We start from the raw sequence: 26660 nt of genomic DNA, 5'->3' as shown, positions 1-26660 counted from the left end.
CCGGGTTTGTTGGCAGCTTTCACAAGCCTGCCAGACAATATTGTATCCAAACTTCCTAGGAATCCGTTGTTGAGCTCCAAGGAGTTCAGGCTCGGCTCTTCCTAGTAGTAGAAGCCATTTTCTGGCTTCTAAAACAATCTTGTAATTTTAAAGTTTGTCTGTGAATGTCTTGACGTTTTGTCGGACTACACATCAGGATGTGGAGAGAGGCTTTGATAGCCCTATTGGCTCTTGCAGCCGTGATACACGCTCAAGGTGGGTTAATTTCAATTTCTGCACGTTTTGATAAGTTTTATTTCATAGAGAGGTCTTTAAAGTAACTGTACACGTCGAAAAGTGACAATGCGGCAAACGTATTTTGTTGCCGTGGCAGGTTTCATTCAAAAGTCAAAAGATATGTTAATGTAGTCAATTATAAATGTCACCTCTTCGGGAAGATATTGGTATCTATTACTTTTGCGTTTCTTGACATATGCCAGAGTATTTAGCAGCTTGTAAAATGATTTTTTAGAACAATTTTCAATTTCTATTTAATAACTCAAAGGAATTTTTAAACAATAGACATAACTATTTTAGGATTGAAAAGAATTGTCCGTGTACTTGAATTTCAAATGTATGTCGAACCTTTTGCAAAGCTTGCTAATCTTACTTCGCTTAACTCTCTTAGAACCAAAGCGCGGCCCTTGAACGTGAAATGTAAATTAGGATTGCTTATTTTACGCAGGGCTTTCACCATGCATGCTCTCTCCTAGCTGGTGCCATAAAGCTGCTGGTGCCGTGATGTATATATGAATAGTCATGTCACAGAAATATACTTGGGTCAGCAACCAGCTTTCAGTGCAACAAGTTGTCAGTTTAAAATATTGACAATAGTTCACGTTAGGCAGATCACATGGGACTTAAGTGGACCAATGAGATTTCATGACTTCGAAAATTTGCATAATGGCTGAGATGAAGGTCATGACACGTTGCCGAATGACACGTTTACTATGCGAGCTTTCATTCTGCTTAGCTTCCCTTGCTTGCTTGGTAGGGTGGTAGGTCTTTTTAGGGTTTTGTTTTATCTGCCGTTACAAATGATTAAATGAAGCCGCACTCCTACATTGAATTATTATTAATTTGTTTTAATAAGAGCCTATCATGAAAGCTAGTTTTCTTATTTAAACAAAACAAATCATCAGTTTACCTCTGAAGAATGTTTGTTCAACTTAAGATACATTGCCCTAAAGTTTAAAGCACCTATAGTCGCCATCGTTAGCGACCGTAAATGTATGTGTTCATGGAGGTTTGACTTACATTTTTTAATAATGAACTATCTATAATTTATGGACTATATCAGTTAACATAGTAGTCAGGTCATCATTTAAACAAGGTAATGACATAAAGTTGTTTAGTGTTCAGATATATTTACAATTTTATATGTGTGTCCTGTCTTTTAGAAAGTATTATTGCACCTTCTTGAACCACTGCTTATCATTGCATTTGATGCATACAACATATATTTTTCTTTTACTTAATTGCAATACGGTGCTTAAATCAATCTATTATTCGATCCAGCTGATTTTTTCCATGCTGTTGTATTTTATACATGGTGTGCACATATCCGCATTCAAAGTTTATGCGATCTGATTAACGCTATATAGCAGGCTTCGCTTACCGCCTGAGGATAAACATGCTGTTTCATCTATGCTATGTAAAACAATTATATTTTCACCTTTGAGCGAAAATGTTCCAGAATGTCACGATCACCTGGTATTTATTAAAATATCATGTAGGTCAATGGCTTTGTCTGAACTTTAAAGAGTGTAGAGTCATTTCAATAATGTTTACTTACCCTGAGCTTACGAGAAAGTGAAAAGCCTGAAAACAACAGTTTACAACAGTTCCAACAGTTTATTTATCCTGTCTCTCGTCGTGTTATGTAGGGTCCACTGGAAAGTCGAATGCCATATAAACAATTGCTAATTTGAACAATAACAGCGTTTCAAAACAAATATCATGACAAAACAGTGAAATGTAATGCCAAACAAATAACTGGGATCTGAAAAAGGGTGTGCCCTTTGTCTGTACAAGAAGTGTTTCCCAGACGTTGTCTTCCTAGAATTCGTTTTTGGGTTGAGGATTGGGATGTCGTAGGGTTCTACGAGATGGCACCTTATTTTCACATCTGATGTTATTTGGTACGCGCATAGAACCCAACTACACCATCATTCACACCCAACAAATGAAATTATACTTTGTCGACAACGTTTGAGAACCCCTAATTATAATGTGATGACGAATGGTATGATAACATGTTGAGCTGGAGGAGCAACTAACATTTATAATGGCGCGTTATTGTGTATGTCTTTTAGAGTTGTTATAGGCAGAGGGGGCGGTGGGGTAGCCTAGTGGTTAAAGCGTTGGCTCGTCACGCCGAAGACCCGGGTTCGATTCCCCACATTGGTACAATGAGTGAAGCCCATTTCTGGTGTCCCCCGCCGTGATATTGCTGGACTATTGCTAAAAGCGGCGTAAAACCAAACTCAGTCAGTCAGTCAGTGTTATAGGCAGACCTCATTCCCCTCCTGTACTGTGATTGTACATGTCCGAAGTAGACCACACCCATTCTTTACCTCTATGACTGCCCTTACTACCACGACACTGTTACTTTGTAAACATACTTTATATTTGTATATCATTTCCAGGTGTTGAGAGCGAATGCTATGATGAAGCGGGTGAAGAAGTTGCCGATGGCGACAGTTGGATTCCGGACATTACTGACCCATGCTACGTGTGCACATGCAGTGGAACACAGGCTATCTGCAAGGACACAGCCTCTTCCTGTGCGTCTATCGACTGTGGTGATGATGAGCCTGTGAAGCCTGTTGGTGTATGCTGTGCCTCGTGCCCAGGTGGGTCAACATCATACAGTCATGCGGAGCAATGTATTTAGAAGACTGCACCTTCCTTAAACGCATACTATCATCAATGTGTAGAATGTATATTTTATTACATTTTATGAAAAAACCTAGCTGACGTGGGACATTTGTTAATTTTCGAAAGAGGACACATTTGGTTCTTCGAGAAACAAGAACCAACGATGCGGACTTTCCCTTACAATTGTGAAAACAATATATTATCTTTTATGTGGTGAAACAATATGTATTCATAAAGTGCGCAATGTATCATTCATGTTCTACAATAATTTCGGCCTTTGACCAACTGACATAATAATATCACATACAACAAATATGAAGTATCCTAGGATCGTACAGAAACGTCAGCGTTTATTATGAAAATACAATGTACGATGTTACCACTAGATGAGAGGACCAACAACTTGTCGGGACTGATAGAGATTTTTTAGTCTTCGTTAAGTCACCTCATGACCTTACACAACAGCTGGTTTGACAATTGGAGTAGCGTATTTGGTATTCGACCGAGCAGTGGTATTTGCAATGTCTACCAAATGTTCATGGCGACACAATACTTCGCTCTGAGAAAGGACACATTTGTAGACGGGGCCGTATCCTGTTCACAGCTGTTCCGTGTTGACAACATGTGTCATGTCGTTAACTCGGCCAAATAATGCTTAGCCAGTGAACTATATTCAACCAAATAGTGCTTAGCCAGAAAACTGAATTCGGCAAAATATATTTTAGCCAGCAAAATGAGCCTATGACAAAATGAGCCGTTGTCAATCCTGAACTTGGAAATGACGATGATGTTTTGTTATTCTGTGATACATTATGTCATACAAAGGTAAAAATCAATCTTTTCCAAGTATGATTATTTGTATACTAGACATAGTGATGTCCGATTGAAAGTAGCGTTCAACCTCAGTAACTGGTGAAACCCAAACATCAACTGAGACCACGACCTTACGTCACTGGACTGACTGACTGAGTTTGATTTTACGCCGCTTTTAGCAATATTCCAGCAACATCACGGCGGGGGACACCAGAAATGGGCTTCACACAATGTACCCATGTGGGGATTCGAACCCGGGTCTTCGGCGTGACGAGCCAACGCTTTAACCACTAGGCTACCCCTCCGCCCTTACGTCACTGGATAAATATAGACCTAAGCTAAGTTTTCAAAGAGATGTACAATATTCATCTAATATCTCGATTAATATTTAATAATGAAATATATTTCCATTTCAGATAAACCTTCAAACACAGAGCAGGTAGGCGTATCGGCGTTACCTAGACGCACGTGCACCAGGCGGCAACTGTTTAGCTTAGTTCATAGTATGCACGTGCATGTTCCTTCATGTTTGTGTATTCACTCTGAGAAGGCATAGAGTTCAATATCAAGGTGTTATACAGGTCGATGCCAGCACTCATAATATTGACTTCGAGACTTTAAACCTTGGCCCCAACACACAGGCGTGCATCTTAGCCAGTTAATTCTGTACCTTGTTCGGAAACGGAAGTGCAATGCCCAAGTCTCCACGCAATGCGATATTACATATCTCTTATTCAGTGATCTAAGATTGCATTTAAACTGTCTTCTTTGCTACATAAATACATTTAAACAATTTAAACTTCAAATGGATCAATTTGAAGCAGTGGACGATCGGGTGTTTCAGAGAAGGAAATGACAGAAATAAAAAGGCCACATGATGGCCTGGTACGCAAAGATGCAGGCGTTGATATGGTCATTTTTGTTTCAAAAGAAGAGGTAGCAGTTATTAGTTATAGAAACTCGGGGATTATGTGCTTCAGCTTTGTAGCAAATTGCTGATTGAATATACATATGCAGTGGATTGCAAGTATGTTTCGATTTTTCAGAGCTTTCGAGGCCCAAACTGATAAGCGCACGCGAGAATGGGAGTGACATGTGATGGCTTACGAAGATTACGCCTCTATGTCAATTTCATCTCTGCGCATGTGCATCAGGGACTTGAACGCTGAAAAATCCAAATTACCCGTGATCCACTGTATGTAAATGATTTATTTCTTTACATCTAGTATACCTCTCAAAATTGTATTGCACCCTTGTGTGCTGAGCCAAATCATGGCACATTATTTTAAGTGATGACCGGTTGGTGATGTTCAGAAATGTATTTAAAAATTCAAATTATGTGAATTTATATTCATGCTTTCTTTATTAAGTATTTATCATTAACGTCAGCATGATGATGTAAGTTCGATATTTTTTATTATGGGCATATTAAACATGCACCACATAAATAGGGGGGATAACTCCTGCATTAGTCCCCAAGTGTCTTGTTTTGGTTTGGCTTTTCAAGACAAGACGATCTTTAAAATTGACGCGAGCAAAGTTTAAAGTCTCTCTCAGAATCTCTGACAAACGACAACCCATCTTTTGAACTCTCAGCCGCTCAGAAAGTTCCAATCGTCAGAGCTTACGTCACTTCCTTTCAGAGATAACCCTCGTCATTTAACTCTTCGATGCACGAGTTATCTCCCCTAACATTTGCACAGACTATGTATTGATGCTTACTTGGTATTTGTTGATGTCTTGTCTTCAGGAAATGCTCGGTGATGAAGCATCAGAGGGGGGATCTGATATAGCTAAGTCACGTATGCGTAGACAGGCAGGAACAAGAAGTGCAGGAAGTCGACGTCGCGCTAGTACCAGAAGACCTTCTAGTAGACGTACTGGTAGCTTTAGTACTAGAGGTGGCGCTGGTGGCGCTGGGGGGGCTGGTGGTAAACGTACGGGTGGCAGTAGCTTCAGTTTTAGTTCAGGTGGCGGTGCTGGAGGCGGTGGTGCCGGTGGTGCCGGAGGAAAACGAAGGGGTGGTGGGACTGGAAGTAGCTTTAGTTCCGGATCTGGTGGTGGTGGTAGTGCCGGTGGTGCCGGTGGTGCCGGTGGTGCCGGAGGAAAACGAAGGGGTGGTGGAACTGGAAGTAGCTTTAGTTTCGGATCTGGTGGTGCCGGTGGCGGTGCTGGTGGCGGCGCTGGAAGTGGGTGGTGGTGCTGGTGGTGGCGGTGCTGGAGGCGGTGGTGCCGGTGGTGCCGGAGGTAAACGAAGGGGTGGTGGAACTGGAGGTAGCTTTAGTTTCGGATCCGGTGGTGCCGGTGGCGGTGCTGGAGGTGGTGCCGGTGGTGCTGGTGGTGGCGGTGCTGGAGGCGGTGGTGCCGGTGGTGCCGGAGGTAAACGAAGGGGTGGTGGAACTGGAGGTAGCTTTAGTTTCGGATCCGGTGGTGCCGGTGGCGGTGCTGGAGGTGGTGCCGGTGGTGCCGGAGGTAAACGAAGGGGTGGTGGAACTGGAGGTAGCTTTAGTTTCGGATCTGGTGGTGCAGGTGGCGCTGGTGGTGGCGGTGCTGGTGGCGGCGCTGGAGGTGGTGCCGGTGGTGCCGGTGGTGCCGGAGGTAAACGAAGGGGTGGTGGAACTGGAGGTAGCTTTAGTTTCGGATCCGGTGGTGCCGGTGGCGGTGCTGGTGGCGGCGCTGGAGGTGGTGCCGGTGGTGGCGGTGCTGGAGGCGGTGGTGCCGGTGGTGCCGGAGGTAAACGAAGGGGTGGTGGAACTGGAGGTAGCTTTAGTTTCGGATCTGGTGGTGCAGGTGGCGCTGGTGGTGGCGGTGCTGGTGGCGGCGCTGGAGGTGGTGCCGGTGGTGCCGGAGGTAAACGGAGGGGTGGTGGAACTGGAAGTAGCTTTAGCTTCGGATCTGGTGGTGGTGGCGGCGGCGGTGGTGGTGCTGGTGGTGGTGCTGGTGGTGCTGGTGGTGCTGGTGGTGGTGGTGGTGGTGCTGGTGGTGCCGGAGGTGCCGGCGGTAAACGAGGGGGTGGTGGAACTGGAGGTAGCTTTAGCTTTGGGACCGGTGGCAAAACAGGCACAGGGGGAAAACGTACAGGTGGAACAGGTGGTACAGGAGGGACCGGGGGAACCGGTGGAAAGACCAGTGGAAGCAGTTTCAGTTTTGGTACTGGTGGTACAGGTGGTACAGGTGGTACTGGTGGTACAGGTGGTACAGGTGGAAAAACTAGTGGAAGCAGTTTCAGTTTTGGTACAGGAGGTAAGAGAGGGACTGGTGGAACCGGTGGTACAGGTGGTACTGGTGGAACAGGTGGAAAAACCAGTGGAAGCAGTTTCAGCTTTGGCACAGGTGGTGGAACCGGTGGTACAGGTGGTACAGGTGGTACGGGTGGAAAGACCAGTGGAAGCGGTTTCAGCTTTGGCACAGGTGGTGGAACCGGTGGTACAGGTGGTACAGGTGGTGTGGAAAGACCAGTGGAAGCGGTTTCAGCTTTGGCACAGGTGGTGGAACCGGTGGTACAGGTGGTACGGGTGGAAAGACCAGTGGAAGCGGTTTCAGTTTTGGCACAGGTGGCGGAACCGGTGGTACAGGTGGTACAGGTGGTACGGGTGGAAAGACCAGTGGAAGCGGTTTCAGTTTTGGTACAGGTGGTGGTGGAGGTGGCAGGTGGTACGGGTGGGTTCAGTGGGCGGTTTCAGGTGGTACAGGTGGTTCTGGCGGTTCAGGTGGTACTACTGGTAAAACCAGTGGAAGCGGTTTCAGTTTTGGGTCAAGCGGTAGTAGCGGAACAGGAGGAAAAACAGGAGGAGGTTTCACATTTGGCTCTGGGACAGCTGGCTCAAAAACAAGTGGTTCTAGTGGTTCTAGTGGTTCTAGTGGTTCCAGTGTTTCCGATAAGGCTTTGAATATTGGTTCAAGATCCGGTGCCGGAGGTTCTGGTGGTAGCTCATGGAGCAGCTCTTCTGGCAGTAGTGGTTCGTCAGGAAGTGGTGGTGGGGCTAGTGGTACTGGTGGTGGGGCTAGTGGTACTAGAGGTACAGCCGGCACAGCAGGTACAGCCGGTAGAACGTCATCTAGTGGAACACGGTCATATGGCACATCTGGAGCGTCAGGTAGTCGAACTCGTTCAAGTTCCGGTTCCAGTAGGTCTTCTTCCTCTAGAAGCAGCAGTCGTTCCTACAGTTCTTCTTCCAGGGGTCGTTCTAGAAGTAGTGGTGGTAGCGGCAGACGCCGCACTGTGAGTCCTTCTCGACACTCTTTCACCCGTGTCACTAGAACATTCAACATCAAAACGTGGCCCAAAGTGCCCTTTCTCAGGCGTGGTCACTCGCATCTTACTTGACCAATACGTCTATCACATGTGTAGTTAGCCTTGTCTGTATAGTTTAGTTGTGGTGGACGCATTGATCCGGTAAGAAAACAGTCATCATTATCCGCCCCTTGGAGCACGTTTTGTAAACATCATTTCTCTGACTGTAACCCAATATATGTTCTGGTGACATGATTTACCATCAAAGACACCTACGTGTTTTTTCCATTAAAAGAAAACGTTCACGGCTTTTGAATGGACTATACTCGAAATGCTATATTTTTGTCTAAGAAGAAACACGTGGGTGCTATCACTGCACATTTATCCTTCACACTGTACGTAAGTTCATTGTATTGACGCAGATTAAACAACACGTATCTCCATCGCATTGTATGTCAGTTCAGAATAATAATGTAGATTACATAATGTATTTGTAATGTACTGCACATTTGTTATGTCTTCGCTTCTGTGTTGTTCTCCTGCAAACGGAACCCTGTAAATCGTAATCCAGCTTATTTGTATTGCTTCGTGAATGATCGTGAGTTAATTTGAACTATTGAGACCTCGACGACGCATATACTTTGTAAAACCAGGCGACACAATGAGTAACGTAAGAATACACTGATATAATGAAGATAACGGCACTATTGTGGCGTTACCACTAATGCATGGAGTCAGGATATAGTATCCATTAGCTGGACTGATAAACACTTCGAAAAATTCAGATTTGATAAGATGTTCATTGATGGTATATGGTTGATATGAAGGACACAATCAATAAATTTAAGCTGTGATTTTAACACAGTAACATAGCACTGCCTCTGACAGAGTTAGAATTGATGCCACACTGTAACCACAATGTTTATCTCCAGTACAATATTGCAGGCCCAGAACACACAAGGCAATGTCAAAGCCGGACCCGCCTACTCTCCACAGTACTATTCACCAGTAAGTGAAGCATGCTAGAGATCTGGAAGACAACCATGTCTATCGCCATTTTAAGTTGAAGATCTGGAAGACAACCATGTCTATCGCCATTTTAAGTTGAAGATCTGGAAGACAGCCATGTCTATCGCCATTTAAGCTCAACTTAAAGTGACAAAACTCTTTCCATAATTTTAAGAAATCTCCATTTTCCAAAAACTCATATTCTGATTTGATATATTCTGATAAGCACGTGTTTATGGATCATTATCATATGGTGATGACACCAGGTGTTCGCGTAAAGACGCCTAACGTTAAACAATGATGGTGCTGATCCAACTAAGATTTATAGAGAGAATTCGCTACAATGAAAGAAGCAGTTTTAACAATGAATATGCTTCAATTTTGTGAAAGAAGTAGGCTGTAGCTTCGTTGTTTATGTTTTAAACTGTACATTTTGTGTTCGTGAACATAACTGTTGTATTCTCCATTACAGGGTGCACCTGGCCCACGTGGACCTCCCGGCCCTCCTGGACAACCCGTAAGTAGCATTAGTACATTAGATAACGCATATCTTCAGTGTGTTAAAATTATCATACATCACTTACGTAAAGAGGATCAAGCCTTTGCCCGGAGTTTTAAAAAGAAATTTATATTGAATAAGTAACTGACTTTATTGTTTTACTCTGCTTATACACTTGATTGTACTGACAGTGAAGATAATGACTCCTCTGTGTTGATATTCAGGGACCCCAGGGATTCCAGGGAATGCGCGGAGAATCTGGCGATCCAGGCCCACCCGTAAGTTGTCAGTCTATCTGAGGCAGGGTTTAAGTGTCAAAGTGGAACAGAAGACAACGTTACCATGTCTGGTCGTTAGAACCGACTGAATGAGGATTAGATGGCCAAAATGTAGGACCTGGCATTGTCAGTGTGTCATCAACGGCATACATAAAATGTGTCATGTGTCATCGACATGTAATTTTAAAGACTGTAAACACATAGTATATTCAGTATATATTTAACAAAACAGCGGCATAATACTAGATCTTGTGTAACTAATTATCATTTTCTGTCAGTTATTTTTTTAAATAACATCTCTGTACAAATTACACTTGTTTATTTATTACGATTTATCAAATTTCAGGGTTCCTCTGGACAACGTGGATTTGCTGGCCCACCTGGCCCCCCCGGTCTCGATGTGAGTGACTCCCAGCCCGTCACTCTCTCGTAACAAATAACCCACATCGCCAAGATAATTTGACTCAACTTCATCACTACATTATACAAAGATAGTAAATAATAAAATGACATTACACCAAATGTTTATACCCCAGTCAACAAGTTATAAGATTGTCTTCTACTTCTCCATACGCTACAGATGCGTATGTAACATACTGTATTTTAACATTTGTTTCTATTTACTGGAATGTGAAACCTGTTCTTTATGGCATCTTCCTGCATCTCCCGTGTAATGGCTATTTATTCACTGTTTCTGTCTGATACAGGGTGAGGAAGGTATGCCTGGAGACCCAGGTCCAGCCGGAGCTCTTGGATCACCTGTAAGTAATGACCGACCAACACATGACCGTCATAGCACTCATTTATAGAATCTAAAAACTTGAATGTTTCACCTTACGGACATATGGTTAACTAAACTAAAATGGTAGCTACCTGGCAACCATTTATACTGGTTCACAACCTTAAAAGCTTTATAATATATATAACACGAAAGTTCAATGCAACGTTTTCATATAATTTCTCTGTTACCATTTTACGCCTAAGTTTACCCGGTAATGTTTATTGCACAAAGTGATCCAACATACTTCGTCTTATAGATGTTATTTTCATATGTATGTTGTCATGACCTTCTGATGGACCGCCTTCTCTGTTCTGTAGGGATCATCTGGACGCCCAGGAATGCCAGGAATGCCTGGACCCAAAGGACACAGAGTGAGCAAATATAATAATGTCATTTTTCATCGCCTGTATTTATTGTGTAACTACGGGTAGTGTCAACAATAATTTTGAAGAGTTTTAAAACATTCTGTGCTTCTACTTCAGAATATTTTTTCACCAATAAATTAACTAATTTGTGTATTCTATGTTACAGGGAGCTTCTGGTCGTCCCGGACGTGACGGAGAACAAGGAAAGCAAGGAGAGAAAGTACGTATTCCTGCACAATGTTCATATGTATACATTCCTGTACAATACATTTGATATATATTTCTTTACAATTTACAATTCTCTTTAAGTCCAGCGAGACATTCTCTTCCATACAACGGGTCATCGCGTTTGACTTACAATGTGTCGTGTGCAGTGCAACCTATACTGAAATGATGGGAGTCGTTGCCTTTTCCACTAACGTTTGTATTCCATACTTCAGGGTATTTCCGGTGCATCTGGAGCCCCAGGATCTTCTGGACCTCAGGGACCCCGTGGATCCCCCGGAGAGAGAGGCCGTGACGGAAGTCCCGGAGCCCCCGTAAGGACTAATACCTTGTCGTTTATATAAAGTTACTGTTTTAAGGATACAAATCCACTTAAAAAAATATATCTTGAACTATTTGCGTTTTCTGGCATCTCCATGTAAATTATATAAACAATCAAATGGCTGATGACGTCGTATTTGTTGTGAAGGGTATCCGTGGAGAAGATGGTATGGCTGGTAACGCTGGATCTGTAGGACCTATTGGACCCCCCGGACCCCCTGGATTCCCCGGATCATCTGGAGCTAAGGTAAAATACATTTCTGGCAGAATTACGGTCAAGGCGAACATGGGGATCAATTAGGTCATTCCGTTCAAGTTTTAAGATGTGTTTTGAAATTTTCTGAACAACCGGAGTTTGCATTATAAATATATTAGTAAGAAATAAGGGGCTCATGAGACAGTCATCTTGTAATGACTCTTTCACGATACAGTCAACATACTGACTTGCTTTATAGGGAGATGCTGGTCAATCTGGAGATCGTGGCCCATTGGGAGCACAAGGTGCCCCCGGAAACAATGGCGCCGCTGGTCAACCTGGTCAACCTGGAAGGCCTGGTTCCCCTGGTGATGATGGCAATCCTGGTACTAAGGGCGAGATGGTGAGCTTGGATCATCACTTATGATAAACCTTGTTAGAAAGGGAAGTTGTTGAACAGTTGTAATCTAATACAACTGATTACTCTCGATCAGTAGACAAAATCTTTGTCATTGTGATCATTTTAATTATAATCAAATTGTTCTTAATTCAAAATTTACTGTTGTATGTTTGCCATATCTACCATGTATGAATTCCTTATTACAGGGACCCGCTGGTGGACCCGGTTCTCCTGGCTTCCCCGGTCCCCAGGGACCTCCCGGAGCCGCAGGTGCCCCCGGTGCTGTTGGAAACAAGGGAGATCAGGTCTGTATTTCAGTTATCCAATCTCGAGATCAGTTAAACTGATAAGTACAGTGTACATTTAACAACTGTTGATTGATTTGTTGTCAAATTTGTTGTCCAGCTAAATACCAGGTCGTTTCAATCAATCACCACGTGTAACATTGATCTCGGTACAGGGACGTGATGGAAGCCCCGGAAGCCAGGGAGAGGTTGGAGCTGCTGGTCAAGCCGGTCAACAAGGAGAGAGAGGTCTGCCTGGACTTCCTGGTCAGGAGGGAAAGAGGGTAGGCAAAACATTATAACCTCCCACTATAACCTAGTATGTACCACTTCTGCCTGTGCAGTCAATTGAAAAATGATGAGATCTGTAGTTAAATAGGGCATCATGTCTTCACTGCTCTAATTATGGCACTGCATTGCAATGTCCTGAAATTATGGTTCACATGTATGGAACCAATTCGAAGCTGACGAGCGATTGGTCACACATTGTTCAACATATTACTATATTTTTAAAGCAATATTGAAAATTGATTTCCAGAGATGCTTTTGCCCTTTGTAAACTGCTGACATGTATTCCCTTTATTCATTAATCAGCATGAGTTTTGCAATTAATAACATTTTCCTCTCCTACAGGGAGCCACTGGAGCAGGTGGACCCCCCGGTTCCTCAGGACCAAGCGGTGAAAGGGTGAATACTACTTTCCTTTAATAGTATTAAACTGCCTTACTTGTATTTTCCCCTGTGTATAAGTATATAAACATGATTTAAAAACGTCTAACATAGTTGTTACAATGAATAAAGCTTACATTCAATGATTTTTTTCTGAGGAAATATTAGGTTATTTATAAATGATGATCAATGAACTTTTTAGGGACTAATAATAAAGACTATGACTTTCACACTTTAAACACATAAACATGACTCACAACGACATACAGTTTATATCCAGTAATGTATTTCAAGGAAATGTAAATTATTAATGATGATGTTTGAACTTGTCAGGGACTTCCCGGAACCCCCGGAATGTCTGGACGCCCCGGCGCTGCAGGAGTTGCTGGAAAGGATGGAGCACGTGGTCTCCAGGGAGAACGCGGAGAGGCTGGACAACAAGTAAGTACTACGTAATATCATCTTGTGGCACTGTCATAGATAACTGTAGACACTATCATTGACACTTCCTGTTATCGATCATATGTTCACTGTCTATGTCACAGCAAACAAAACCTACTGTTTCGAATAACGTATAATTTCATGTTTCCCATAGCAACTAATTGATCACTGAAACGTCACCTACGTTGTGTTTCTACATCTATGCAGAATAACCATTAAGACATGACGCGTTAATCAACAATGAGACAATGTTACTTTGTATTGCAGGGTGTAGCTGGAGCCCCAGGAAGCGCTGGACAAACCGGAGCTCGTGTGAGTAACCTTCCGTTCAATGACGTTACCTGTGAGGACAGCCATGCATTTCGTGAAATCACACCATTATGACAAGAAATCGTACTGAACAATGATGACTAAATATTCACATTTTATTAATTGAGCTGGTTTCCTTTAAGGTGTGACGTAGCCTCGACTGACATGTAGTCCCAGAAGTTAAGTTAATTATTTAAAATATATGTCTACAAAATATACAATAAAATTCAAACGGAGTTCAAACCGATGCTAAATGAACAAAGTTGATCCAATCTGGACAAGCCAAATCATGATACTTGACTTGAGTTGGATTCATCTCTTAATATGTTCCCGAGAGCCTGGGCACGAGTACACGCCCTTTACGCTGAGCGGCCCGTACCAATCTTAGCTAATAATCAAATCTATTGATTATTATTTTCTGACATTATCGTGCATTGAGTCATTATGTTATCTTCCATACAGGGTGCCCCAGGATTCCCTGGTGCTGACGGTGCCCCTGGCGAGCGTGGACCCGCTGTGAGTACAACTTTAACTGGTGATAAACACAAACGTCGAAAATATTAACAGAATACCATTTACGTGTGGAAGTGACATTTCTACAGCCAAAAAAATATATTAATTATTAAGTAATTATCGGAGGTACATCGATCAAAATGAAATCGAAATCTGACTTCTTTTATCAAAATAAGTGATTCGAAATACAGCTATTCTCGCCCTTCAATGCAAATATCTTGTTTCAGGGCAACCCCGGAGTTGATGGTAACCCAGGAGAACAAGGACCCCAGGGCATCCAGGGACCCCCAGGTCTTCAGGGCCCCTCTGGAAACAAGGGAGATACTGTACGTACTCTTTACAGGTTGAAGTGCAGTCAAACACCGTTGAAGTGAGACCTATACAAATACTTCGAGTTATCCGAGGTTCGAAATAACAGTAAAATTGTGCCCAAATATGTAAAACGCGGGCGCCCTGCTTTTACTTCAAGAAAGCTGTGAGCAGCAACGTTCGACATAACGATGTTATGATGTACAAGATGATAAAGATGATTTGGCCAGCTGATGACACTGATAGCACTGCACTCCTTATATGCTGAAGGACGTAATTCTGTGTTTGTATCCGAAATGTAATACTGAGATAATGTTCTGTATCTTGGATACGTCAAGCTAACATTGTATGATGCACCCATGACGATACTGCAGTTTGCGTTATTTTCACTCACATAAGGGCTCAGCAGGCAAGGACGGTGATGTTGGCAGACCAGGAGCACCAGGATCCCGTGGACCCAGAGGACCTGCCGGAGAGGCTGGTTTGGAGGGACCCCCAGGATCACCCGTACGTCATGAAAATCTCTTACCGTAACTGATTTCGTTGATAATTGTTAAATACAAATAATCATGCATATATTTGCATAATAATTGATTATAAGTTACAACAAAAGGTTACACGACAATCAAATTTATATGCCCACTAGAATGTATTCCATGAAAGATTATTTCACAGTGTGTGTGTATATATATACATAGGGCGCTGAAGGAGAGATTGGATCTTCCGGCCGTCCAGGTGAACAAGGATTCCAGGGACTTCCCGGTCCCGCTGGACCCCCCGGCGAAGCTGGACGCTCAGGACCCCCTGGTGAGACTGGAATCCCCGGAGAGGTTGGCGCAAGCGGAGAGAGAGTAAGCAGCATTCTCAATTGTCCAATTTGAGAGCAGGGTATTGAATGATACAGCATCATTCTTGAAAGAAAATCAGCGTCAGGCACCGATAGAACGATTAATAATGAATATCTCGAGATGGTTCATCTGTAGTTCTGTTCGATGCTACCGATTGCATATATGTGACGAAAAGCATTACATTCACACATCATTGTCATTTGACCTCAGTACACAATCCTTTATCAATACAACATCTTAAGTGTGAGAACGTTGTCTCTTGTTTCCTAGGGTGAGCGTGGTGCCCCCGGAGAGGTTGGAGTTGCTGGATCACGTGGTGCCCCAGGTGAGAGAGGACCAAGTGGACCATCTGGAGAAGTCGGACAATCTGTAAGTAATCCACAGTATGACTTAATTCACCAAACCTTTCAGTGATGAAAACGGGAACATTGTTATAATATAATTGCTTAATGCTTAAATTCGCACTTCAGATGCCTATATAACACTTGTTACGTCGCAGACCGGATTCGATTCCCATATTTGATATAATGAGTGAACTTTGTGGTGATATGGGTGTCGTATTAAAACACTACTGGGGGGTATATCGATTGCCCCATGGCTGATGCTGATGCGATGTAGCAGTATTAGTTTACAAGTGTATCTAGGTATTGGTAGCTTATTCCGATTACCTTTGTTTCAGGGACCACCCGGACCCGCTGGAGCTAGAGGAGATGCCGGCGCTCAGGGTCTTATCGTGAGTAATACTTTGTTTACCAAAATGACAACCATGTCATTGGTGTTTTCTTACGATCCAACCAACTATTAGATACCATCCTTAAACCCTGTATCCTCAAGAGACTGTATTACATACAAAGGTTTCATATTGTCTTAGTTCTAACGTAAATAATAAATTGATTATGTATTGGAATCTCATCATGGTGGTCTGTTTCAGGGTATGCCTGGCGAGAGAGGTCCACTTGGACGTGTCGGAGCACCAGGAAACAGGGTTTGTTTGTTAAACATCATACCTACAAGCGAGTGAATTATATAATATGTAACTTGACATTTGCAATGTTATGGCCGTTCAGCAAAGAAAGTAATAAGATACATTTATTGACACAACTTTGTTGGCAATGTAATGGTATAGAAATTATGTGTTTTAATGATAAAGATGAAGCGAAAACTGATCACCCTAAACTGATTCTCCAAGAGTTTTCACAAACGTGATTTGCTGCTTTGGGTAGGGTCTCACTGGCGAGCGTGGACAGGATGGAGAACCTGGTCGCCCAGGTGAGGCTGGAGCCCCAGGATCACCCGGTCAACCCGGACCTTCAGGACTTGTTGCTGCCAAGGGAGACCGCGGAGAAACTGGACCCTCTGGAGAGCCTGGTTCACCAGGTTCATCTGGACAGAGAGGACCTGCAGGAGCCCAGGGACCACAAGGACCAACTGGACTTGCTGTAAGTGACGATCTAGTGACCTTGTCTGTAATGTGTAACCTACACCTGAATGATATCAACAGAATGTTGTTGCATTGATAAAAAATTTGATATAGTAATTGTTCATCATAATTGAAAGCATCTTTGTACTGTACAGTATGTAGTCGTTTTCTAATTTAGTATCATAATGTTTTATTATATGTTTCCATTCACTGATCTGTATATTTATGAATGATTTAAACCACAATCGCTATTTGATGTAGTTGATGCTCGTAATATACTTATTATACCATTGATATTATAAATGGTGCCATTCAGTACTCTGACCTGGTATTTGGTAGCTGGTATGTGACAATGCAATTATTTCTAACCACCGTACTTTCATAAAACTGCAATGATTTACTTCTACGTATTCAGGGACCTACAGGAGAGATGGGACAACCAGGAGACGACGGACAGACTGGTGCCAAGGTAAGATGTCTTATACAGCTGTATTAATAGCACAATATAATAATGTGGTCACACAAACTTCAATATCATGTTAATTTGTTAGGGCGTTTAAAAAATATATGAGAATAACGATAATAGCAATATGAATGTTAGTTAAACTAAATCGCAATAAATCATTCTTCATTCAGGGCGACAACGGAGCACGTGGATACCCTGGCGAGGCTGGACCAATCGGCGCACCAGTACGTTCACTTCTGTAGATTTTAATAGAGCCACGTCATTCAGTGTGGCTGTTACCGTTTCCAAACGACGTCTGATATAGTTCGTATTTCGATTTTTTTAGATTAAAATGGTTAACGCTCTATGAAAATTGTCGATGTTATCGTAAAAATGCATAATTCTGAACGTTCGGGCATTTATAATATTAAAGCGTGCGGCAGGAATTCGTAGTTAAATCCGTTTTCGTTGCATTGGGGTTTCCAACCTACCAGCTGTAACTATGCGATTATTTTCAGGGAAATGAAGGACGCGAGGGCAGGAAGGGCAACCGTGGATCTGGTGGTATTCCCGGCAATTCTGGTACCCCAGGCGACCCAGGACGTGCTGGACCCCCTGGCTCCCCAGGCGCTCAAGGACCCCCCGGACCCTCAGGAGCTACTGGATTGGCCGGAGATGGCGTATGTGGTTTCTTTTAGACTGACTCGTTTTCATATTTGTTTCCACAATGCTAGAATTTGATAAAGACCAAATTGAAATGGTACTAGCTGAAACTATTGTTTGCATTATAAACATTATGGTAGAATATAGATATATCTATATCTGTATAGACACGCGTTCAGTATTAACGTTATCTGCTATTTAGGGCGAGCGTGGTGAGACTGGACCTCCCGGTCGTGCAGGTGAACCTGGTTCTCCTGGCCTTCCTGGTCTTGATGGCGCCCAAGGAGAGAGGGGATCTTCCGGACTCAACGTAAGTAAACTACCTTCCATTGATGTTCATAACTATATGGCTGTGTAAGGGCGATGTTTAAGCCCGATAAATTGAAGATACAGCGTCACAGTGTACGGTATGGCAAAAGCCTTGGCAGAAACTGATCAGCTTTAAGGCTTGATTAACAGATACTCCATGTATTGAACAATCGTATTGTTTTGATGCAGGGACCATCTGGACCTCCCGGACCAGTAGGACCCCAAGGAGAGCGCGGTGCCAACGGATTCCCAGGTTCTCAGGGAGAGGCTGGTGCATCTGGACCCCCCGGATCTGCTGTGAGTTCTTAGTCACCTAATCTATAATGTGCGGCAATGTGATGTTTAGTTTAATAGTCGTTTACACGAATGCTTTACCCAAATTGAACAAGCCGTCATATAGGATTTTCCCCTTCACAAATACTAACGTAATGACGCCCAAAAACTTTTGTAGGGAGAGCCCGGACTTCGTGGAGAAGATGGAAATGATGGTGCCCCAGGACAAGCCGGACCCCCAGGACCTACCGGACCTGCCGGTTACCCAGGAGAGACTGGACAACCCGTAAGGATTCTGTCATCGTACCTGATATTCACCTTTAGTGCAAAACGTGAAACATACAATAGCACATAAACATATCTCCTATATAACTAATACACCCACTCACGTACGTGGTCATTATACCAAACAGGTAATAGCGCTTAAGTATCTTCTGAATAAATGATGACATCAGAAACAGAAAATAGTGTACTCACTTAATGCATACGCCTTTGTATGCAGTTGTCTCCGGTCTTCTTTCTGATGGATAATGAACCTAATATTTTTCATGAAATAAATTAAATATATTATTACCTGCCTACACCAAATGGATCATGATCTTTTGTCTCAGGGATCTCCAGGAAAGGATGGACCACTCGGACCTGTTGGACGTTCAGGAGCTAAGGGATCTCGTGGAGCCGGTGGAGCCACTGGACCACCAGGACTGAATGGACCTGTCGTAAGTTGTATTAACATGTTGTATTGATATATTCTCTTCTCTCAAAAGTGAAAATTTCAATTTAAAACGTGTTCTATGAATATTTCCTGAACATGTTTTAATAAACTGTTTAAATTCCAGGGCGCACCAGGAAACTCCGGACCTCCCGGACCTCAGGGAGAACGTGGCGAGAGGGTGAGTTTTATATGTTAAATGTATATGCTATCTATGGTAAAGTAGAGCTTAATGTAAAAGCTATATTATGGTTTTGTTTTGAGAGATACTATTTCACTAATGGTACAAACAAGAACTCCATGCATATAAAATCCGTCCTACTGAAGATTGAACTTACGTTTTATGATCCATTATATGTATAATACTTATGTTTAGGGAGAAGTTGGCTCCAGTGGACCTGCTGGATTAACCGGACAACGTGGACCCGCTGTATGTATCTGACATATACATCCCATGAAATCCTTTCAAACATGTAAACAAATAATACGTCAATGTGTTAATATAAGGAGCATACTGCTGTAATACATATAATACATTTGCTTATATTCACCATGTGGATGTATTCATATATACTGGTATTTCAGAATTGCATATAAAATATAATGGATTTATGTCTTACCAACATTACTGTACTAATTTGCTATGCCGTTCCTGGCATATATGTTTATCATCTGTTGAGTACTGTTAAGGTGAAGTACTGTGTTAAATTGCATAATATTTTTCTATACTCTGCTAACGGCTCAATACATCATTACAGGGTGCCCGCGGTGCTGTCGGAGAGAAGGGAGAGAACGGATGGGATGGAGCTAAGGTACGTAATGGCAGAGCTTCATGTGCCTTATATTCTGTCACATATATTGTCCCACAAAGTGAATTCTTTCTTCATTTTCATAATTTGAACCACTTATAAACTACTTTCAAAATTTGTCACGTTTAAACATGTCAGTTTAAATTATTCCCTGCAGTGTGTGCTTGAAAACTATGAATAATGCCGAATGATGACAAGAATGTGATTCTCAAGTTACCATGGATATGTTACAGGGCGACAAGGGCTGGCCAGGAATGCCTGGACCCCAAGGACCACCCGGACCTCTCGTTAGTAACCTTCACTGTTGTCAGATGGGTTATGTCGGTAATGTCGGCTAAACAGCTGATCAGTATATGTACATAAAAACCTTAAAACCATTACAATATTCAAGCTGTTATATCCATTTATGGATAACCAATTCCTATTTGGAATTATCGATTTTCTGGCACCAGCCAAGTTACCTGTTATTGATATCTTTCGGAAACACACAACATCATCAGATTCATTTTTGTAATTGTTTCATAGTAGCGCCATATTTATCGGGTTTAACATATTATTTTGATATTTTTAATGTCTCATTGTAGGGAAGCAATGGAGACCCCGGCCCACCAGGACCTCCCGGAGTTTCAGGCCAGAATGTAAGTAAAGGACATGCCTCATGTATTGCAAGACTTGTACCTTACACTGTAACGACGTACTTACCGTTAAAGAGCAATCATTACTGATGGAAATAAGTCATAAACCTATGGATTTGCACAGGTAGAATATAGCAATTTCTGTTTCTCAGCTACCCATCAATATTTTTTTATTACAGCTTTCTCTTTAACGAACGATAGAATCTGCCCCGTCAGATATCACGACCTTTAGAAGTATTATTTATGAACTGTCAAAATGGATATTAAATGGATATGTATTTTCTTTGACGCATGTTCTGTAACGAGAAGTTGATGATGTTGCTATTTTTTCAGGGAAAATCTGGAAGTCGCGGTCGTACCGGCCGTAGTGGAAGCCCCGGTCAACAGGGACCTCCCGGACCTTCTGTGAGCATTACACTTTCAACCCGTAATATACAATATGGCGCTTATCGCCATTAGGCTCTTTGTGACAACCACCGTTTGTTTCATTGTGACTTTTGAAACCATTAAACTTTAAAATAATGATTTTGATGGAAAAGCACAACCATTTCTAAATGTTATGACTTTTGCCCAACATTTTGTTACATATTCCTCGACATTTGACCTTCTTCTGATTTCAGGGTGCTCGTGGACCATCTGGTGACGACGGACTCACTGTAAGTGGACAACTCATTACTTGACTAGTAAATACTGTAATATCTTAACAAACGAGACGAATACCATTCATATTCAGTCTTGAGTATTTACTTCTTTAAGTGGCATTAAACTTGTTAGTTGTGAAATGCACACTGCAATGTCCGATTTAATATCTTTACAAAATATGTGTTTTATTGAAAAGTTAATGCAATAACACTACTGAGCATGACACTTTGTATTTTCAACGTAAACTGTGATATTATAGGGAGCCAAGGGACCTTCCGGACCTCCTGGACCACCCGGACCACCCGTAAGTACAAACATACTGTTGATTTACTTTCAGTCAGTGGAGTGGCATATAAACCCACCACTCGTATCAGGCTCCATTCCCCTCATGTACGGAAGGTGTCCTTTCATGTTATTTTCAACCTTTGTTTCCTTTCTTTTCACAATGGACTTGTTTCGTCCTATGCTTCTCTAGCCTGGTCGTTCTATATTTAAATCCATTGTATGAACCCTCCGCCTTTGATATGGCTAGAATATTGTATTAAAATGCTCAAGACCCTATTCACTTATCCTACTGAAACGGCACAGTTTTTGCTTTTTTGTTACCTGAAGTATAACTTTAAATTGTTTATATGTAATTGGAATAAAGGGGATTTTAAAGTGTACTCTTAAGCGTGGAATTTGTAGAGTATGTCCTTCATCTCGGCGCTAGCTGTCATGACTGATGGAATAATAACTGTTCATACGTAAATATTTTCAGGGCTACGGACCAGTATATTCACCTCAGCCAAACTGGAACAAGGGACCAGACCCATACCAAGTGAGTCATCATTAACGCCGTAAATTGATACGATTAAAGGGGACTTTTAAACAAAACAGCTGTGGTAGTATTTTAAAATAGTTGAACCCATTTATATCAATGACCAGATTTTCAGTAGAGTGGTTTGGGAAAAAATATTATCAAAAGCTATAAAATATTAAAGAAACTATTTTAAGATATTTGTGTAATGAGTATCAATATCTAATAAGAACCTGTCTTTTCTTTTCAGTATGATGAGCCAGAGGTAAGTGCAATATCAATATGTGATGAAATAGTACAGTGTCAAGAAGACGTGATAAGTGTACACAGCGTTCTGGAAACTTTGGCAGAGAAAGTAACAAAAATAATTTACAAATAACTCAATGCGTTTGATGTTAATACAGCAATACTTAAAAAAACTGCAGTATAAATGGGAGTTATGCTAACTACAGCAAAATAGACCCTCTCACTTAACTGTACAAGTTTACAATTACCCGACAAATGGTTGCAACCAACATCATGTCAGTATGAAGTGTTCCGGTTTCATTAACATGTGTGTCATGCAGGGCGGTATGGCAGTGTATGAGAACCTCAACAGAGTTAGAGAGGCTATCGTCCGTATAGGAAACTCCAGACTCGGCAGCCGTACTTCACCTGGCAAGAACTGCAGGGACATCAAACTCAGCAACCCCGACTTCAAGGATGGTCAGTAAAAACTAACAGGACAGTCATGTGTAACGTTTGGCTGATTCATAAACACAGTCGGAATCGTACCACTGACTTTCATCAGATATTTATAAATGTGGAAATGTTTTTACTAATTTGCTTACATTTGACATAAAGATATCGACCTGAACTTTTTTTGACATAATTAATACAGATGAAAATAACTGAATATTGCTTCAAAAGGAATATAGACAAGATCAGTTCGAAACAGATTTTTAATCAGTGCATTTCTTCTTGAAGGCGAGTACTGGATCGATCCTAATGCCGACTCTGCTCTTGACGCCGTGAAGGTATTCTGCAGAATGGAGACCCTTGAGACATGCGTTAAGCCCAAGCTTACTGAGGTAGGTTATTGGCCACAGCAAGACTGGTCCTTGTCGATAACAAATATCAGAAAAAAAGGGTTCAAGTGGATTCTTATGTACTTGATGTATATATATTTCTGCACATAACGAAGAAGATGCACTGCATTGACATTGAAATCTGTTCTTATGAGTCATTGATGCTATTACAGTACCGCCGTGACCGCTGGACCAAGGACAGCACCAGTGGCCAATACTTCATGTCCGATGTCTTCGGCAAGGTCAAGGAGGTACGTCTCAGACGCTCTTGTTTCATGGAATCGAGAAACAGTTGATTATACATGTATTCGTACTACGGTTGGTATGTACAATACCAGAGAATACAACAAACTATGTTAGATACTGCTTCTTTCCAAGGGCTATAGAATTAGACTGCCTGACTGACTGAGTTTAGTTTTACGCCGCTTTTAGCAATATTCCAGCAATATCACGGCGGGGGACACCAGAAATGGGCTTAACACATTGTGCCCATGTGGGGAATCGAACCCGGGTCTTCGGCGTGACGAGCCAACGCTTTAACCACTAGGCTACCCCACCGCCCCTATAGAATTAGAATGCGTAAAAGTAGGCATATAGTTGACATAACGTGGATCAAATTGGATTGTTCAATTTGTACTGAACAACTCTTATATCATCAGATCCTTTGCAAACGTGGAGATCCATTTCTTATTAAATGTGCTACGTTGTCTAACTTGTAATGAATCTGGTTGAAAACCACAAAGGTAATGCCATTTGACCTTATGCTACCTCACTGAGTGCACATATGAGTGATCGGTGATCTTATTCTATTGCAGTTCAAGTACGACATCGATGTGACTCAGCTGAAGGTTCTCCAGTTCGACTCCCAGAGCGCCAGACAGGGAGTTACATACCACTGCCTCAACTCCCACACCTACGGCACCCGCTTCATCACCGATTCCGGCGACGAACTTGACTCAGCTGAGGGTAGATTCAAGAGGTCAACATACATCGACATCCTGGAGGGAGAATGTGAAAATGTAAGTTATTATCTTAAGACTGAAATATGTAATTCATTAACGAGACCGCAGATTGGCAGACTAATTTTTTCAAATGATATTGGGAGGCGGGGAGTTTGTGACATATTTATAAGAACCACGTGAATTTGTGTAAACTCTGTACTGAAAAGAAAGATGTCTTGGTATACGTTATATCGTACTCTGCGACAACACGCCTATTTACACTAACATTTTTCTCTTCCAGGTATCATCTAAAGATAACCAATGGCATACAAACAGATATGAAGTTAGGACCAACAAATCAGAACTATTGCCTTTAGTCGATGTCTTGCTATTCGATATTGGTGGAGAAAACCAACAATTTGGCATCGACGTAGGAGAGGTGTGCTTCAGCTAAACCGACAAGATACATAGCTAATTTGCATAATTTAATATTTTGGTACTATGGGGCCAAACGTTTTCAAGGAGTATCATCCATGTTAGTGGTCTGTATTTTCTATGCCCAAATCAAATTCCGTCCACATGTTGTATGCTAGTATTTTAAAGATCACGTGAATGTAGGACCTCGTTCTGACTTTGATGACCTCATTGTTACCAAGGCAACTGTGATGCAATCCACCAATGACATTTGGCGGGGAAACAACACTCAACTGTGATGTAAATATTGTGATACAACAACTCTAACACTGCCACGATTGACTCACACCTCGCCAAAAATCTGGGATGAACCTCAAGGAAAACTTATCATTTTATCAAAGAAATATTATCATTTGATTAATCCATGTCCATTTACAATAACATCTTTCATTGTCGGTGCGAAGCTGAAAGGGGAAATAAAATTAAAAAATTATTTTTTATAATGTTGTTTTGTTTGTTTTGAATAATGGAGATTGGAAACAGACAAATGTTTAACGCACAGCTTGATCATAGGTCTGAAAATGATCTGTGCCAATGCTGTCCCTCAGTCAGTGAGAAATATACGGACGCTCGAGGGTGTCAACAAAGTGCTAAACATGTATGAACCATGTCACTTTGGGCCAGCACCATGCTACTCACGAGCCAGCACACGCACATACACTCGCACACGCACACGCACACACCGACATGTACAGGAAATACTTAACTCAGTCGTAACTGAACGTGGGATCTGAAACGTACTGGTTCCATTTTACATATTGTCCCAGCTAGTATGGCAGGGGCACAGTACCGATTCATCGTGTGATTTCATATAAGTTTTGCAATAGCTGTCTCATATCAAATAGAAATCTGCAAACGTCATGTAACGGACGGCAATTAGCTTCCTCTGACTCAAAATTCGTTGCTTGCCGCGATAGTTAAATAAAACAGTACTCTCATGTCAACGGGTTATATATGTGCAGTAAGTGAGCGCATCCTTTTGTAATAACCCAGTAATATCATGGCGGGTTGCACCAGAAATGGGCTTCACGCATTGTACTAATGTGGGGAATCGAACCCGGGTCTTCGGCGTGACGATCGAACGCTTTAACCAGCAGGTTACTCCACCGCCCCTGACATGTTCAGGTGAGGTCATCAGTAAATATAATGTGCAATTGTCTCGCCTACAAGTTGTCATTTACTACAAACTTCTCTCATCCCAAGTTGTATTTTAAGCCAGCAATAGTCAAAGGTCGCAGAAGGTTTAAATACGAAAGCCTTGTTTTCAATGGATATACAGTAGAACATGGTTATAGCGAACACGGATATAGCGAACTAAATTTCTTGGTCCCTTGGAGTTCGTTATATCCGTGTTCTACTGTAGTTGTTGGACTGAAAAGTAAAACGGAAGTTCGTCGTTAATTCACAACACTTTCGATAGACCTTGGTTGCATCAATGTGAAGCACAACATCATGATGACATTCACAATTACATACATGTTTTATCAAATGGACTACTTTATCACAGGGGTTATGTTTTTAACGATTATATTCATTTGTTTCCGTGGCAACTGGTCATTTACAGTGATAAATCAGGCGAAGTTAATTACTTTGGTCGCGGAAAATACTATGTCAATAGGAGGCCGTGTTCAGCTGGACTTCTATGAGGTGTTCGGATTCCCGCATCCCACCAAAAGAATAGGCTTGCTTCTATTGTTGCCTAGTCTGTCTCACAGTCCCTGAACCACATTATTTTCCCTACAGCCTAGCCTTCCCTGTAGTGCTAAAGCCCTAAACGAAGCAAGTCTAGATTTCCCCAGGTTCAGGATCTCTGGTCTCCTTAGGGCTCCTTTTCAATTTAAATGGGCTTGTTTGTTACTATCAAAATTATATATATTCAGAGACTAAGCCTTAGTCTAATTGTTGCCCTACTACGTGAATGTAATTTTCCATAGTTTGTGTAGCCAGCAAACGAGCCTTCTTTTATGCCCCTGTACCACTACTACGGCAAAGGCCGAGGTGTTTCTGTAAGGTGCTACAGGAATGTCATTACACAATGATACATGACTTGACATGTAAT

At 42.1% G+C, this 26660-nt stretch overlaps 1 protein-coding gene across 20 annotated transcripts; it reads left to right on the top strand.

The window, feature by feature from the left end:
* LOC124273868 (collagen alpha-1(I) chain-like) lies at nucleotides 1-25034 on the top strand. Of its 20 annotated transcripts, none has more exons than XM_046709196.1 (57): nucleotides 1-255; nucleotides 2688-2894; nucleotides 4149-4171; nucleotides 5483-5921; nucleotides 6052-6069; nucleotides 6184-6270; nucleotides 6301-6378; nucleotides 6415-6531; nucleotides 6562-6622; nucleotides 6695-6990; nucleotides 7221-7364; nucleotides 7416-7954; nucleotides 8912-8974; nucleotides 9447-9491; nucleotides 9698-9751; nucleotides 10098-10151; nucleotides 10459-10512; nucleotides 10850-10903; nucleotides 11064-11117; nucleotides 11338-11436; nucleotides 11592-11690; nucleotides 11899-12042; nucleotides 12246-12344; nucleotides 12500-12607; nucleotides 12957-13010; nucleotides 13326-13433; nucleotides 13701-13745; nucleotides 14205-14258; nucleotides 14483-14581; nucleotides 14964-15071; nucleotides 15263-15415; nucleotides 15683-15781; nucleotides 16092-16145; nucleotides 16344-16397; nucleotides 16636-16851; nucleotides 17248-17301; nucleotides 17469-17522; nucleotides 17796-17957; nucleotides 18143-18250; nucleotides 18439-18546; nucleotides 18701-18808; nucleotides 19134-19241; nucleotides 19362-19415; nucleotides 19611-19664; nucleotides 19993-20046; nucleotides 20277-20330; nucleotides 20628-20681; nucleotides 21012-21083; nucleotides 21299-21334; nucleotides 21580-21624; nucleotides 22081-22140; nucleotides 22370-22384; nucleotides 22686-22824; nucleotides 23086-23189; nucleotides 23360-23437; nucleotides 24002-24205; nucleotides 24429-25034. In XM_046709196.1, exons 1-57 carry the CDS (start codon nucleotides 198-200, stop codon nucleotides 24579-24581), a joined length of 5916 nt encoding a protein of 1971 aa, XP_046565152.1. In that variant the 5' UTR covers nucleotides 1-197; the 3' UTR covers nucleotides 24582-25034. The 20 variants fall into 20 exon arrangements, with proteins under 20 accessions (XP_046565152.1, XP_046565150.1, XP_046565149.1 ...); XM_046709194.1 differs by having other exon boundaries at nucleotides 6695-7104; nucleotides 7308-7364; nucleotides 7425-7954; XM_046709193.1 differs by having other exon boundaries at nucleotides 6695-7104; nucleotides 7308-7364.
* Nucleotides 25035-26660: the final 1626 nt, after the last annotated feature.

The sequence above is a fragment of the Haliotis rubra genome, unplaced genomic scaffold (genome assembly GCF_003918875.1).
Source record: "Haliotis rubra isolate DU_JTF1 unplaced genomic scaffold, ASM391887v1 Scf185, whole genome shotgun sequence".
Lineage (NCBI taxonomy): Eukaryota > Metazoa > Mollusca > Gastropoda > Lepetellida > Haliotidae > Haliotis > Haliotis rubra.
This window is presented reverse-complemented; position numbering and strand designations above follow the sequence as displayed.